This window comes from Heteronotia binoei, chromosome 5, assembly GCF_032191835.1.
Source record: "Heteronotia binoei isolate CCM8104 ecotype False Entrance Well chromosome 5, APGP_CSIRO_Hbin_v1, whole genome shotgun sequence".
Taxonomy (NCBI): domain Eukaryota; kingdom Metazoa; phylum Chordata; class Lepidosauria; order Squamata; family Gekkonidae; genus Heteronotia; species Heteronotia binoei.
The window spans coordinates 85,401,038-85,414,702 of NC_083227.1; the positions used below are offsets into that span (position 1 = coordinate 85,401,038).

Genomic DNA, 13,665 nt, shown 5'->3' on the forward strand with positions numbered 1-13,665 from the left:
ACAGCTTGCTTTGCCAGGCTTGCTCAATTGTACAGAAGCTACAGAGCAAAACCTGTTTTTTTCCATTGGCTGGGGCTTTTCCCTTTGGAAGGGAGGGAAGGAGAGCTTGCTTTGCCAGGCTTTCTCAATTGCACAGCAGAGCTACTGAGCCAAGCCTCTCTACTGGCTGAGGCTCCTCCCTCTCCTGGACATCTGGGGAAGGGAGGAAAGAGCCAGAGCTTCCTTTGCCCAGTTCTCTGGATACCGTGGGAGAGATACAAAGAAAGCACCATTAAGACCAGCGAATGCTAATGTTTTAAGCATGTTTTATTTTAAGGGTTTTTAAAAAAAATCTTTGTGTTTATCTGTGTCCTTTATACAGTTTATATCTCTACTACCTGGCATTACATTTTATGACACACATGGCCCGGCTCAACAAGGTCTCAATTTGTGTCAGATCCAGCCCTCATAACAAATGAGATCAACATCCCTGTGTTAGCTTATTATCAAGAAAACCCAACAGAGATATAGACATGATTTTTATTTAAGTACACCAATTTTGAGTTACATTACGTAGTTGCAAAACATGAGAGGCAATTGCCAGTTTTTTGGAATGTGAAACTTAATATGGATGGTTTATAATAGTGACTTACATGTAAACAGTTGGGCAGTTCAAGAGTACCTTCTCAAAAAGTACAACAGACTGAGTGGGCATGCTACTTACAGAAAATACCAAAACTCTCTTTACCTGTTCCAATTTGTATAAAAAAGAGCTATGTTTTCCATCATATTATGACTACAATTTAAACAAAAATGCTCTTAATCATCATGTAAAAACCACCCCAAAATAAGGATAATACAATTTAAATCATTAAACATTGACTGCTTTGCTTATAAGCATAAAAAGGGACCATTAATCAGAAGAGCAGTCTGGGTAAAGGTATGACCTGTTACAAGGAGCTGAAAAATCTGATACAATGCATGTGAATTTTAAATCTATTTTTTCCTACTTCCACTTCAAATCACATATTAGTGCTATATGATCTGATGGGTGTGAAACACTTGGTAAGGCTTGGTGAGTGGTTACTTCTTCATGACTTGGCAGTGGAATTACTTGTTCAACCTCTAGTGTATTTGCATCAATGAAGATGTAGTCCAAACATCCGTGAAAGCCACCAACATAATTAGTGTAGGCTGGTTCTCCACAAGCACTTTTAAGCATAAGTGGATGGGTCAGAGACATTCTGCATGGCTTTTCTTCTCCATTTGAGCCCCAGTCCTCATGATCTTCAGTAATACTACCATTACTAACAAAACTATACATTCCAGTCGATGGTGTGCTATTAAAATCTCCGCAGAAAATAATCGGAGTGGCAGGATACACATTGTGTGTGATATGCCTAATATGGGACAATGCTACTGCAGCCTGGATTAGTCGGATGTTTCCACCTAAAGGACAAGAAAATGAAGGATATTAGGTTTTGATTTCTTTTAAAATCACATCCAGTCAGAAATTGAGAGCTGGAATGACTTAACATTCAGTTTCAGACATTCATTCTCCCCCCCCCCCTCTAAATCCTGTCTTCTCTACCTGCAAATGCTTTAGCAAAGTACCAAGTAGGTGGAAGACATAACCCAGAACTGGCCAGCACACACAGCCTGCTCTGTTGCCTGCTCAGCATTGCCACAGCAGCCATGGCGAGAACCTGTTGAGGATGTGCTGTCTGCTTCTCTGCTGCCAGCTAATGCAAGACAATAAATATCAGAGCAGCAAGAAGTGTTTCTTGGCCAGCTACCAGCCATGGGCACTGCTCCTTCACCACCATCAGCTGCAAGGACACAACCTGTAGCCAAGACACATACAGCTCACTCTTTCTCCTCCCACTCTCACTGAACAGCAGGCAATGGAACAGGCTGCAGCAATGCACACTTGTTAACCAAGTGCTGGATACCATGGTTTGTACTGCACTTAATTTGCTCTATCATGGTATCTTTCCACAATACTCCATCCCCTGGCCTAAGTGTATTTAACCCCTTCCATCCTCCAGTTAACTTAATATCTTTTCCTATGTCACAATTACCAACCACAAAAAGCAGAATGTAAATTTCTTCTCCCTTGGAAAAGAAAGCACACATTCAGCCACTACCTCCCACCCACAACAATTTACTTCCACATGTGAAAAGAAGACTTCAGCCATAGCAGAAGTCACACTATGCAAGATTATAACATTGCATTTGTATCTCACTACCCTACCCAAAAACAAACTTTCAGGATAGCTCATAAACTACAAATAGCAGAATTACCTTTTGGGTGCCAGTATAAGTGGGTGTTAGCAACACAAACCTTTCTGGAAGGATCACTTGTAGACTGAAGAACTGAAACCTACAAGAAATAGTCCATGAGTTTTCATAATATAGCTTTTTTTCAGTATCTGACTACACTTCTGAGAACGTCTGTGCTAGCTTAAGGGCCAACTTCTACTTGAATATTATGTCATCCACTGCTAAACAATGGTGTTACTTCTCACTTTTAGACAGCATGGGGTGAAATAAACCTTTGCTTCTCCCAGGCAGAGATGTACAATTTCTGGAAAGTTAAGCCATGGAGGGGGATGGTCCCCCCCCCCCAAACCCCCTGAAAATTTGGAGAATTAAAATATATGCAATACTTACTGTCCTATCAAATCTAAATTAATATTACTGCTTTAACAATGGAAAAATGTATCATTTACAACTTAGCATATAAAATTGCAATATTTGAAATATTTATGGAATTTAAAAATTATAAATGCATTGTAAAATTTAAAAGTTACAAATACCTTAGTTTTGTAAAAGCAAAATTAAAAATATAGCCAGTACTTAAGAGAATCTTTGTAATCTTTCTGTCCCCCCTTTTAGCCCAGTCTGTGGGTAAATGTGTCACAGTGGTTTGAGGGAAAAGTGAAAATGTCAACCATAAGATCAAGTGTGTCAGGACAAAAAAGGCATACAACTGTTGAGGAACAATGAAAGCCCTGTATGTTCCCCTCATGAAGATTAGGTATCATCCAGTTGCAGAAATGCAGCTTGGACGAGTTATGTCCACAATGTGCCCTACAAGGTAAAGGTAGTCCCCAGTGAAAGCACCGGGTCATTACTGACCCATGGGGTGACATCACATCATGACAACGCTTGGCAGACTTTTTACGGGGTGGTTTGCCATTACCTTCCCCAGTCATCTACACTTCACCTCCCCCCCAGCAAGCTGGGTACCCATTTTATTGTCCTCGGAAAGATGGAAGGCTGAGTCAACCTTGAGCTGGCTACCTGAACCCACCTTCCGCTGGGATTGAACTCAGGTTGTGAGCAGAGCTTGGACTGCAGTTTACCATCCTATGCCAGGAGGCTCTTAAACAACATGCCCACCCTGCATTCAAAAGCATTTCACTGTTTTGAAAAGAGAAATTATTTCACAGGAGTTTTTCGTAGCATTCCCTCAAAGTTCCAATTTTTCTGTCTGAAAAATCAGGCTAAAAAAGCCCAGAAAAAAATACACCTGCCCATCAAATTTTTCTGGCTTTTTTTTCCAGGCCTTCATATCTGTACCCCCTGATCTCTTTTTGGAGTCTTATTCCATTAAACACAGTGCAACTCCACTGAATATTGCAATTCCAAGAAAGGCCCGAATTATTATTAGCAACATACTATCATGATGTTTCAACATTAAAGCTATGTTCTAGAGCAGAACAGGCACTAACAGAAATTAACAGCAGCTAGTCTGATCTTAAACTAAACTGGATTGGCCTTGGTAAGCTTTTGGATGGGAGACCCACCAAGGAAGTCCAGGGTCGCTACACAGAGTCCAGCAATATTTTAAATTTTGCTCTGAATGTCTCTTGCCTGGAAAATCCTCTGGAGTCAGCTGCAACTTGATGGCACTTTCCACCACCAACATACCACCTTAAACAGTTATGGCACATGACTGACAACCTTGCTTCTGTTTCAGCCATACCTAGCTGTAAAGTAACCAGATATAAGAGGGCAGATCTTCTCTTTATTTAATAGATGTTTAGAAGAAACTCAGAAGTTCCTGCTCCTTCATGTGTCGGGAGCTGCTTCTCCATTAAAAACACAAGAGCTCTGCCCTTCTTTATTTTTGGTTACCAGTTACCACCTACTTTGTTTCCTTATACCTATAATTCACTGTCCACCCCAGTCCCATTTGACCCTTCAGGCTGAGACTACAGGCAGATTTGCTTATACCTGCAGGACAGATGATCTCTGCTGCACCTTTTCCTGCACTTCAGGATAGGGGGCCAACTGGTCTCTTAGTTCTTTGTGTACAGGATCTTCCAGCAGCGCCTGGTTTAAGGCAATGTCATGCTGGCTGAGCAGGCTGAACTTGTCTCTTCGGTAGAAGGTGGCCAAGCCCTCGTGTTGCTTCTCCTTGAGCCTGAAGAGCCCTTCAAGGCCAAACGCGTCAAGCGCGGGGCCCAGGCTGTCCGTGAAGACCGACTTGTCCACCTCCTGCAGGCAGATGATGTCGGCACTATAACCGACCAGCTCCTTCTTGAGAAGGTTTTGCCGGTAGTCGAGCTCCAGCGAATACGGAGCACAGTAGGGGTACAGCACGGTCCGGGAGAGCTCGGTCTGGGCGTAGATGTCAGCCAGGATGTTGTAAGTCACGGTGCGTATGAGCTCCGACCCGGTCACTTTCTTGGTGTAGAGATGCCGCGCGTCGAAGGTGCAGGCGCCCGGGCCGGCCTCCACGGGGCCGCCGCTCTCCACTTCGCGCGCCAGACCGTAACGCCGCAGCTCGTTGGCCGGCGTGCAGACCAGCTTGAGCCGTAGCCCAATGTGCGCGTTGGTAGGCGTGAAGACTCGCTCACTGCCCCCCGGCGCTTCCACCCAGCCGGTCGCAGCGGCCGCCGCCGCCGCCGGCTCTGCTTTCTGCTCTTGGTACCAGCGGAAAAGACAGTGAGCGGGGGAACCGAATTCGGCGCGAACCTTGGGGCACACCGGAAAGCCCGCTAGGAGGGAGCGCGGCAGCAGGAGCTCCGTCAGGGCCGGCGGATTGCGCTCCACGCGGTACCGGGTCTCGCCGATCTGCAGCACGGTCCCGTCCTGCCAGGCCTCTGCATTGGGCACGGTCTCGGCCACGGCTTGGCCGTCCTGGGAGAAGAGGCACACGGTAGGGAGCGGCGGCGGCGGCGCTCCGCTTTCGGCCCGCGCTTTCTTGCTCTTCTTGGCCGCCTTGGCATTGCCTTTGCCGGCGTTGTTGGCGATTCGGGCCAGAGCCCGACCTAGAGGCTCCGTCTGGTCCCGCTGCATATGCCGGGCGCTGCCATCTCCCAGCACGAACGAGACGCTGAGTTTGGGCTCGGCTGGGACGCAGCGCACCACGGCCCGCTCCATGGTGGGAGAGGGGATGCTATGAGGCCCCCGAGAGCCCAGCCACTGCCTCCCGGTTTTTAGGCCGGCAAGGGCCCGCAGCGTCCACCACAGCAGGAGCCGCATGAACCTACCAAGGCACCACCATTCATTCCTTCCTCCCTCGCGCTCTCGACCCCGACTTCTCCGTTGCCGAGCAGGGGAGAGACACTTCGGCTACGCGCCCCGCAAGGGCAGATGGGAAAAGCCGGGCCGAAGAGGGGGAGGGAAGATGGTAGTCGGAAACTTAGGCGATGCTGGGAAATGGCGTCTGCGCAGTTGCGGGCAAACCCAACACGGAAAGCCTCGCAGGCCGGAAGAGCGTGGTTATTCTTGAGTTGCCGGCGTGTTTGCGTGCTTGTGCGTGGGCGGGGCTCGTTAAAAGAAGTAGGAGGGCTAAACGTCTCAGTATCGGGTTGTTGTTTTTCTCCAGTACATATCCTGAGACATTTACCTTTCACATTTTTATCCCAGTCCATCCATTTCTGCAAAGACTTTAGGCTGACGTGCCCTTAAATTCTGACAAAACTGTGAGGTGCGTTAGGTCTAGAGAAGAGTGACTGGTCCATCATTGCCCAGCCAGCTTCATGCCACCAGAGGAAGGACTGTGTAATGTTTGCGGGCTCAAGTGAGAACTGAAAGCATGCTTCTGCCGGGCTCATTGGAGCCAAATGGCCAGAGCTTGGGGACTTGGGAGCAATGGGCAGCAGGATCCAAAACCCTGCTACCTTGCTCCAATCACGGGCCCCCTGCTGGTTTGAATGGTCCGATCAAACACTCGCACGGGAACACAAGAGTTGGCCAGTCTTAGTTATATGTATGCCTCGAGATGCTGTAATAAATAGCTGATGATTCACTACCACCTCGCCTCTGCCATGCATTGAACCCACTATATTATAGACTGGAACCCTAGTCCCCCCCCCCCGGTCCTAGTCCGAGTTGGACGTCCAACCGTACCTAGCATTGCCATCCTCCGGGTGGGCACAGAAATATTTCCAAAATACAACTGATGTGCAAACTACAGAGTGCAATTCATCTGAAGGCGGGGCCAGTTCCAGATTTTCAGGATCATGGGACTCCTCTGCATTACCACCAGGCCCCTCTCTCATGCCTTCCTTCTCACCCCCACCCCCAGGAGGCAACATCAGGGGAATGTCTCCGTTTCTTTGACCTGTTGTTGACCCTCTAGAGAAACTGGTTGGCCATTGTGAGACATGATGTTGGACTAGATCAGGGGTGCTGAACTTGTTTAATGTAAAAACCACAAATGTTTGAGAGCTGGAAGGGAGGGAGGGAGGAAAACAGATGGGGGAGGGAGAGGTGGAAAGAAAGCAACTTTAACTTCAAAAGCCTTCTCCAAGCCGCCAGCTGGCTTGGATAAGTAATTTAAAGAGACAAATTCTTTCTCTAAGCTGACGGCAGTAGAGACTTTGAGAGCCACACAATATGTGTGAAAGAGCCATATGTGGCTCCCAAGCCACAGTTTGGCTACCCCTGGAGATGGACCACTGGACTGATCCAGCGGGGCTTTTCTGGCATGCCTGTGCAGCAGGAGAAGCATGTGGTAGGTGGCAGTGGGCCCTGCAAAACCCCCTGGCAGCTGCCCCACATCAGTGTATGATGACACCGGCCCTGCCTGGAGGAAATTATTGCTTCAGAGAATGGGCTCTCTGGTACAACATCCCTGCTGAGCTCCTTCCACTCCCAAATCCTCTTCTCCTCAGGCACCACCCCCAAATCTCCAGGGATTTCTGAAGATGGAGTTGGCAATCTTATGTCATATCTCTGCTGACCTCTTCTTCGCATATATTATTCTTAAGCAGGAGTTTGCAGCCTTAAGTATTCTGTGTAAGACGTGTGTCAAAAATATTAGTGTGCTTCTGAACATGTACATCTCAGCTTTTTTCTTGCACTAAATCTTAAAATGCCATGACAAGACTATAGCTGTATGCACACCTATTTTGTTAAATCTGAATAAAGGGAAGCTGAGACATTAAGATTACAACTTGCAACTGATATGAATGATATTAGGCTGGCCATTTACCTCACCAGCCCAAAAGCAGTTTTTAATATATTTTATCTGTCCTCCCTTATCTGTGATACAAGGAAATCAGCTAGTTAGCAGTGATACACCACAAAACCAGTCATGCACTCAGGCTAACTTTCCACACAGGGATGTTGTGATGATAAAATACAGGAGGGGAGAACTATGTAAGCTGCTTTGAGACCCCACTGGGAAGAAAGGTGGGGTATAAATTAGGTAAATAAATACAAATGACCCAATCCCTCTCCCTGCCCCCCAATCAATAGCATCCATTCACTGATCAGTATATACTTAAGGCCTCTAACTGGTAAGCTCAAAATAGGGCTATTGTATTTTGTTTCAAAGGACACAATTGATAACATCACAGGAGTGGCATGGAGGCTGACTTTATATGTCCTTGGGCAAATAATACTAATAACACAATGACTGTGTGTTATAAAATAGGTTAGAATTGTGAGATAAATTTGTAATGTGGTTTGTACCCTTATATTAGTATTCTATGTGAACATTCAGTTATTAAAATGTTTATTTCTTGCCATTAATAAAAACTCAAAGCAGAATAGAAACCCAAACCCAATGAAAAAGCACAATCCAACTTTAGGCTGATGTGCCCTTAAATTCTGACAAAACTGGCAAAAATTCTGGCTTAATCCAAAATCCGATTAAAAATTATGTTGATGCAAGCAGTCCGTAAACAGCTTGCCTGGTATAATTTATGAAAATGCCTTCAAACTTCAGCATAACCATATTTTTGCTTTACACTAAACATGTTAGGGTAGTGGGCAGGTATGACAAAGTAGCATGCATTCTTTCCATGTGTTTGATGATTGCATCTTAACTGAATGTAAATTTACGATCTTCATTTCATTAGTATTAGAGCAAATGGGCAGATGTTGCTCTTTAGCTTTGGTCAGCAGGTCATCTGGAAAAGTATCTGTGTCAGCTGCTGTGCCCAAAACAGATTCTGTATTAACATTACCTGGAATTCTGTATTAACATTACCTGAAAGAATGAGAAGGACTGTATACTAACCTCTGTCACTCAAATCCATTAGTGCACAATGTACACTCAAGCCAATCAGCAAATTAAGTAAGCATTCAAGTGGATAAGGCTAAATATCCATCTGTTACAGCAGCAGGGAAGCACATCAGTTAAAATGCATTGATCTAACAGATTAAAACATAGCACAAACTGCTATTTCAGGAACATTAGAACATAAGAGAAGCCATGTTAGATCAGGCCAATGGCCCATCCAGTCCAACACTCTGTGTCACACAGTGGCCCAAAAAAATATTTATATACACACACACACACACACTGTGGCTAATAGCCACTGATGGACCTCTGCTCCATATTTTTATTCAATCCCCTCTTGAAGCTGGCTATGCTTGTAGCTGCCACCACCTCCTGTGGCAGTGAATTCCACATGTTAATCACCTTTTGGGTTAAGAAGTACTTCCTTTTATCCGTTTTAACCTGTCTGCTCAGCAATTTCATCGAATGCCCATGAGTTCTGATATTGTGAGAAAGGGAGAAAAGTACTTCTTTCTCTACTTTCTCCATCCCATGCATTATCTTGTAAACCTCTATCATGTCACCCCGCAGGCGATGTTTCTCCAAGCTTAAGAGCCCCAAGTGTTCCAACCTTTCTTCATAGGGAAAGTGTTCCAACCCTTTAATCATTCTAGTTGCCCTTTTCTGGACTTTCCCCAATGTTATAATATCCTTTTTGAGGTGCGGCGACCAGAACTGCACACAGTACTCCAAATGAGACCGCACCATCAATTTATACAGGGGCATTATGATACTGTCTGATTTGTTATCAGTTCCCTTCCTAATAATTCCCAGCATGGCGTTGGCCTTTTTTATTGCAATCGCATACTGTCTTGACATTTTTAGTGAGTTATCCACCACGACCCCAAGATCTCTCTCTTGGTCAGTCTCTGCCAGTTCACACCCCATTAACTTGTATTTGTAGCTGGGATTCTTGGCCCCAATGTGCATTACTTTGCACTTGGCCACATTGAACCGCATCTGCCACATTGACGCCCACTCACCCAGCCTCAACAGATCTCTTTGGAGTGCCTCACAATCCTCTCTGGTTCTCACCACCCTGAACAACTTAGTGTCATCTGCAAACTTGGCCACTTCACTGTTCACTCCCAACTCCAAATCATTTATGAACAAGTTAAAGAGCATGGGACCCAGTACTGAGCCCTGCGGCACCCCACTGCTTACCGTCCTCCACTGCGAAGACTGCCCATTTATACTCACTCTCTGCTTCCTATTAATTAGCCAGTTTTTGATCCACAAGAGGACCTGTCCTTTTACTCCATGACTCTCGAGCTTTCTAAGGAGCCTTTGATGAGGAACTTTATCAAAAGCTTTCTGGAAGTCAAGTTAAACAACATCTATTGGGTCTCCTTTGTCCACATGTTTGTTCACCCCCTCATTAAATAAGGTGGGAACTTGTGGTAGATGCAGAGCTCATCATCAATATATATCAGGGGTGGCCAAAGATAGCTCTCCAGATGTTTTTTGCCTACAACTCCCATCAGCCCCAGGCATTGGCCTTGTTGGGGCTGATGGGAGTTGTAGGCAAAAAACATCTGGAGAGCTACCGTTGGCCCCCCTGCTATATATAATTCTCAGTGTGACCCAAACTGGACACTTAAATGTAGACTTTGGGGTCATGGACAAACAAGATAGCTGTTTCTCCAAGCTGAGAAAAATGCCAGGGTTGCAGAAAAATCTGAAATGTTAAAAAGTTTAAATAATACATGGATTAAAAAAAATGATGTAGTGATTAGAATTTCAGATTAAGATTTGGGAGACCCACTCTGTCGTGGAAGTTCGCTAGGTAATTTTGGGCTAGTTGCACACTCTCAGCCTACATCACAGGGTTGTTGTGAAAATAAAATGAAGAATTATGTATGTTACTTTGGGTGCCCTTGGGGAGAATGATAGGGTATAAATGAATAAATAATAAATATAACTGAAGAAGGGACAGATAAATGGCAGTTTTGTTGGTGGGAAGGCGAGAAGAAAGCTGAGGATATGGGGACTACCAGGAGCAGAGAAGAGCCCCGTGGCACAGTGGTAAAGCTGCAGTACTGCAGTCCCTAAGCTCTGCTCACGACCTTAGTTCGATCCCAGCGGAAGCTGGTTTCAGGTAGCAAGCTCAGGTTGACTCAGCCTTCCATCCTTCCAAGGGGCAGTAAAATGAGTACCCAGCTTGCTGGAGGGAAAGTGTAGATGACTGGGGACGGCAATGGCAAACTACCCCGTAAAAACAATGTGAAAGCAGTGTCACCCCAGAATCATAAACGACTGGTGCTTTCATAGGGGACTACCTTTACCTTTTTATTTTAGCAGAGAATGAGCAAATAGTGTGAGGAGAGGATAAAGGGAAATGTAAGGTGCCCCCAGAAAGTCCTTTGCAGGTTTTCTATCCTGCAACTGGACCCATCCAAGCCAGCACGATGGGTGTCATCCGGTCCATGTCATTGTTTCTTGTTGATTGTAAAAAAAAGCCCAAGTTTCTTTTGTGCAAAGAAAAATGGAATTTATTTTGTGAAAGCTTCATTTGTGACAAGGGTCACAAAAGTTCATTCCTGAAATCTCTGTTCAATGCCAACATGTGCACATGTATGATGTATTTTCCTCACTACCAGGAATGGCAATCTTGTCCACAGACACGTCAGTTGAAAGTTAGTTTAGGGTAAAATGGAGGATTTTGACACCTTAAAAACTTACTGTGGCATAGTTCTTCATAGTACACAGCCTACTTCATGAGAGGCATAAAATGAAAAGTATACATACACACAGGTAGGGAGGGTACGACTGGTGGGAGTGGGAGCCATAAAACGAAAATGAATTCACAGGCATAATGACCACACAAAAGTTGTAAGTGGTGGTAACACAGTCTCCCTAATTGAATTACACTGCTAGCTGCTGTAAGAGATCTGGGACACATCTTTTGTCATCTCTGTCTAAACCCTTGTTAATGCAATGAATCATATGGATAAATCAACGAGGAACTATTAGGCAGGTATGAACCCCGATTTCTCTGTCTGTAGAAATAAGTATTAATCAATCGTCCCTTGACCAACAACATCCCCCGCCCGGAAAGCAACTACAGAACGGAAAGCATCACCAACTCTGCGCGCAAAGGAAGCTGGGAGAGATCACGTGTGCCGTCCGGTGACCATAGCAACTGACGCGTTGTTAACACCGCTGGTGAGCGAAAGCGCTTTCCTAGGTCGGAGTCGCGCAGCTGAAGACTGTTCCCTTTCTCTTCTGAGAGGCTTTGATTACCCTCCGACCCAAACCAAGTCCCGTCTCTCTTGGGGCGCAGACTCTGGGAGAGGTGAGCGAGCGAAAGATAGGGTACATGTCCCGCCCGCCTCAGCTCCTTTTGCGGGGACTTTAGGACAACGAGAGCTTTTGAGAAGCGGTTTTTACGCCTTCATTTTGTAAAAACGAAAAAGGTACTTGAGAGCAACAGTCTCTCGTCCTTTATACGTACGTGCGAGCTGGTTGGTCCTTGTCCGGGAAATGCACTGTTTTGTATATGCCAGGGTCGAGCCATGGTTCGAGGGCTCAGTCCCTATCAGCCTTGATGCGCTCACAGGGTAAGCCTGATGGTGGCTCCGTAGAAGCTGGTGCTGCTTTTCTGTCTTCCCATCTCTGGAAAGTGACTGGGTTTGTGAGAAATTGCTGCGTTTGGACCACAGCAGGAGATTAACAGGCTGATCCTCCTACCCATGTTTTGCTTGGAATTAAGTTTCGTTAAGGCTGTGATTCTTCTCAGTAAGCCACATAGAACACGGTGGGTCTTACTTCCAAGCAAACATACGCAAGAGACAGGCTGTAAAGTGAATTATTTTTTTCTTCATTAAGGTTTGGTGGTGGGTACCATCTTCTAATGGAAACTTCTTTAGGGGTAGCTTCTGATATTTAATTTGCATCCGGGTCTGGGCAGATTTGGAATTTTGAGGATGGGTAGGGCTGCACAACAAAGTGGCTGCTGTAATCCTAGGGGCCAGTGATCAGATGTGAGGTTCCAAGCCAAGCATCCTCTATGGCAGGCAGCTACTTCTGAATGAGTAAAGCCTACTGGGCTCTAATGAAGTTTATCCTGCACTGCAACAGTGAAGGAAAGGCAGAACCAGTTATTTCCATTGAACAAGAAATGATAAGTTGGAACTAGTGCAAAGATCATGCAAGGACTGTGGATTTTCCCTGTTTTGGCTTCCCATCAGTAATTCTTTCCTTCCCTGGGAAAGTTTATTCCTCATACCCTCCCAGGCTGGGACGTTGCAGTCGGGAGGGGAGAGGGGGCAAAACTACTCTCTTGTTCTCCCATCTGATGTGTAGAGGGAAAAGTGAGGAACTACCTTCTATTGATTGATCACTAGATCCAAACCTGGAGATGGTATAGTTTACTTCCTGCATAGCATCTGAAAAAAGTTTCCAGGCCCAGGATATATGAAAGCCTGACTCTGTGGCCAAGCTGTGGCCTGCCTGGGGTGGGATGAACTCAGTGTTTTGATAGTAGTCAGTCAGCTGGGTAAGGGGTAAACCGAATCCCTTTTTCTTGTTCCATTCAGGAATCTTGGTATTTTATTCCCAGGAGTCAAGAAATAAGCTAACACCGGGAAATATACCGTCAGGCACCATAGTACTCCCAGATTAGAGATCACTTCCCTACCTGCGTACTGAAAATGCATATAAGGAAGCAATCACAAAAGCATGCATCTTTGTAAAGTCAGATTGATACGATCATCCACCCATAAAGTTTATTTATTTATTTATTTGGATAGTTATACCACACCTTTTTTCTCCATGTGGTTTAACACATTGTTCTTCCATCCTCCCATTTTATTCTCATAATTCCAATCCTGTGAAGTAGGTAAAGCTGTCAGGGAGAGACTGACCCAAGATTATCCAACTTCAAGTGCAGAGTAACAATTAGAATTTAGGTCATCCAGATCCTAGTACAACACTGTAACCATTACATTATCATAGCCAGACACTGGCCTAGCACATCCACCGCTTCACCTGCCAATGATGAAAAGGAGAAATACAGCTGCTTGCCATCAGCATACTGATGGCAATGCATTCCAAAACTCCAAGTGACCCCACTCAGTGGTTTCATGTTGATGTTAAATATCATGGGACCCCTGAGGAATTCCATGCTGGAGAATCCATGGGGTTGAACAATATTCATA

At 45.4% G+C, this 13,665-nt stretch overlaps 1 protein-coding gene across 1 annotated transcript; it reads right to left on the bottom strand.

The window, feature by feature from the left end:
* Positions 1–505: 505 nt before the first annotated feature.
* On the bottom strand, positions 506–5,522 carry PDE12 (phosphodiesterase 12). Its single transcript, XM_060239730.1, has 3 exons — positions 4,222–5,522; positions 2,284–2,362; positions 506–1,428 (listed from the first exon to the last, which is right to left on the bottom strand). Exons 1-3 carry the CDS (start codon positions 5,473–5,475, stop codon positions 986–988), a joined length of 1,776 nt encoding a protein of 591 aa, XP_060095713.1. The 5' UTR covers positions 5,476–5,522; the 3' UTR covers positions 506–985.
* Between the last annotated feature and the right edge of the window lie 8,143 nt (positions 5,523–13,665).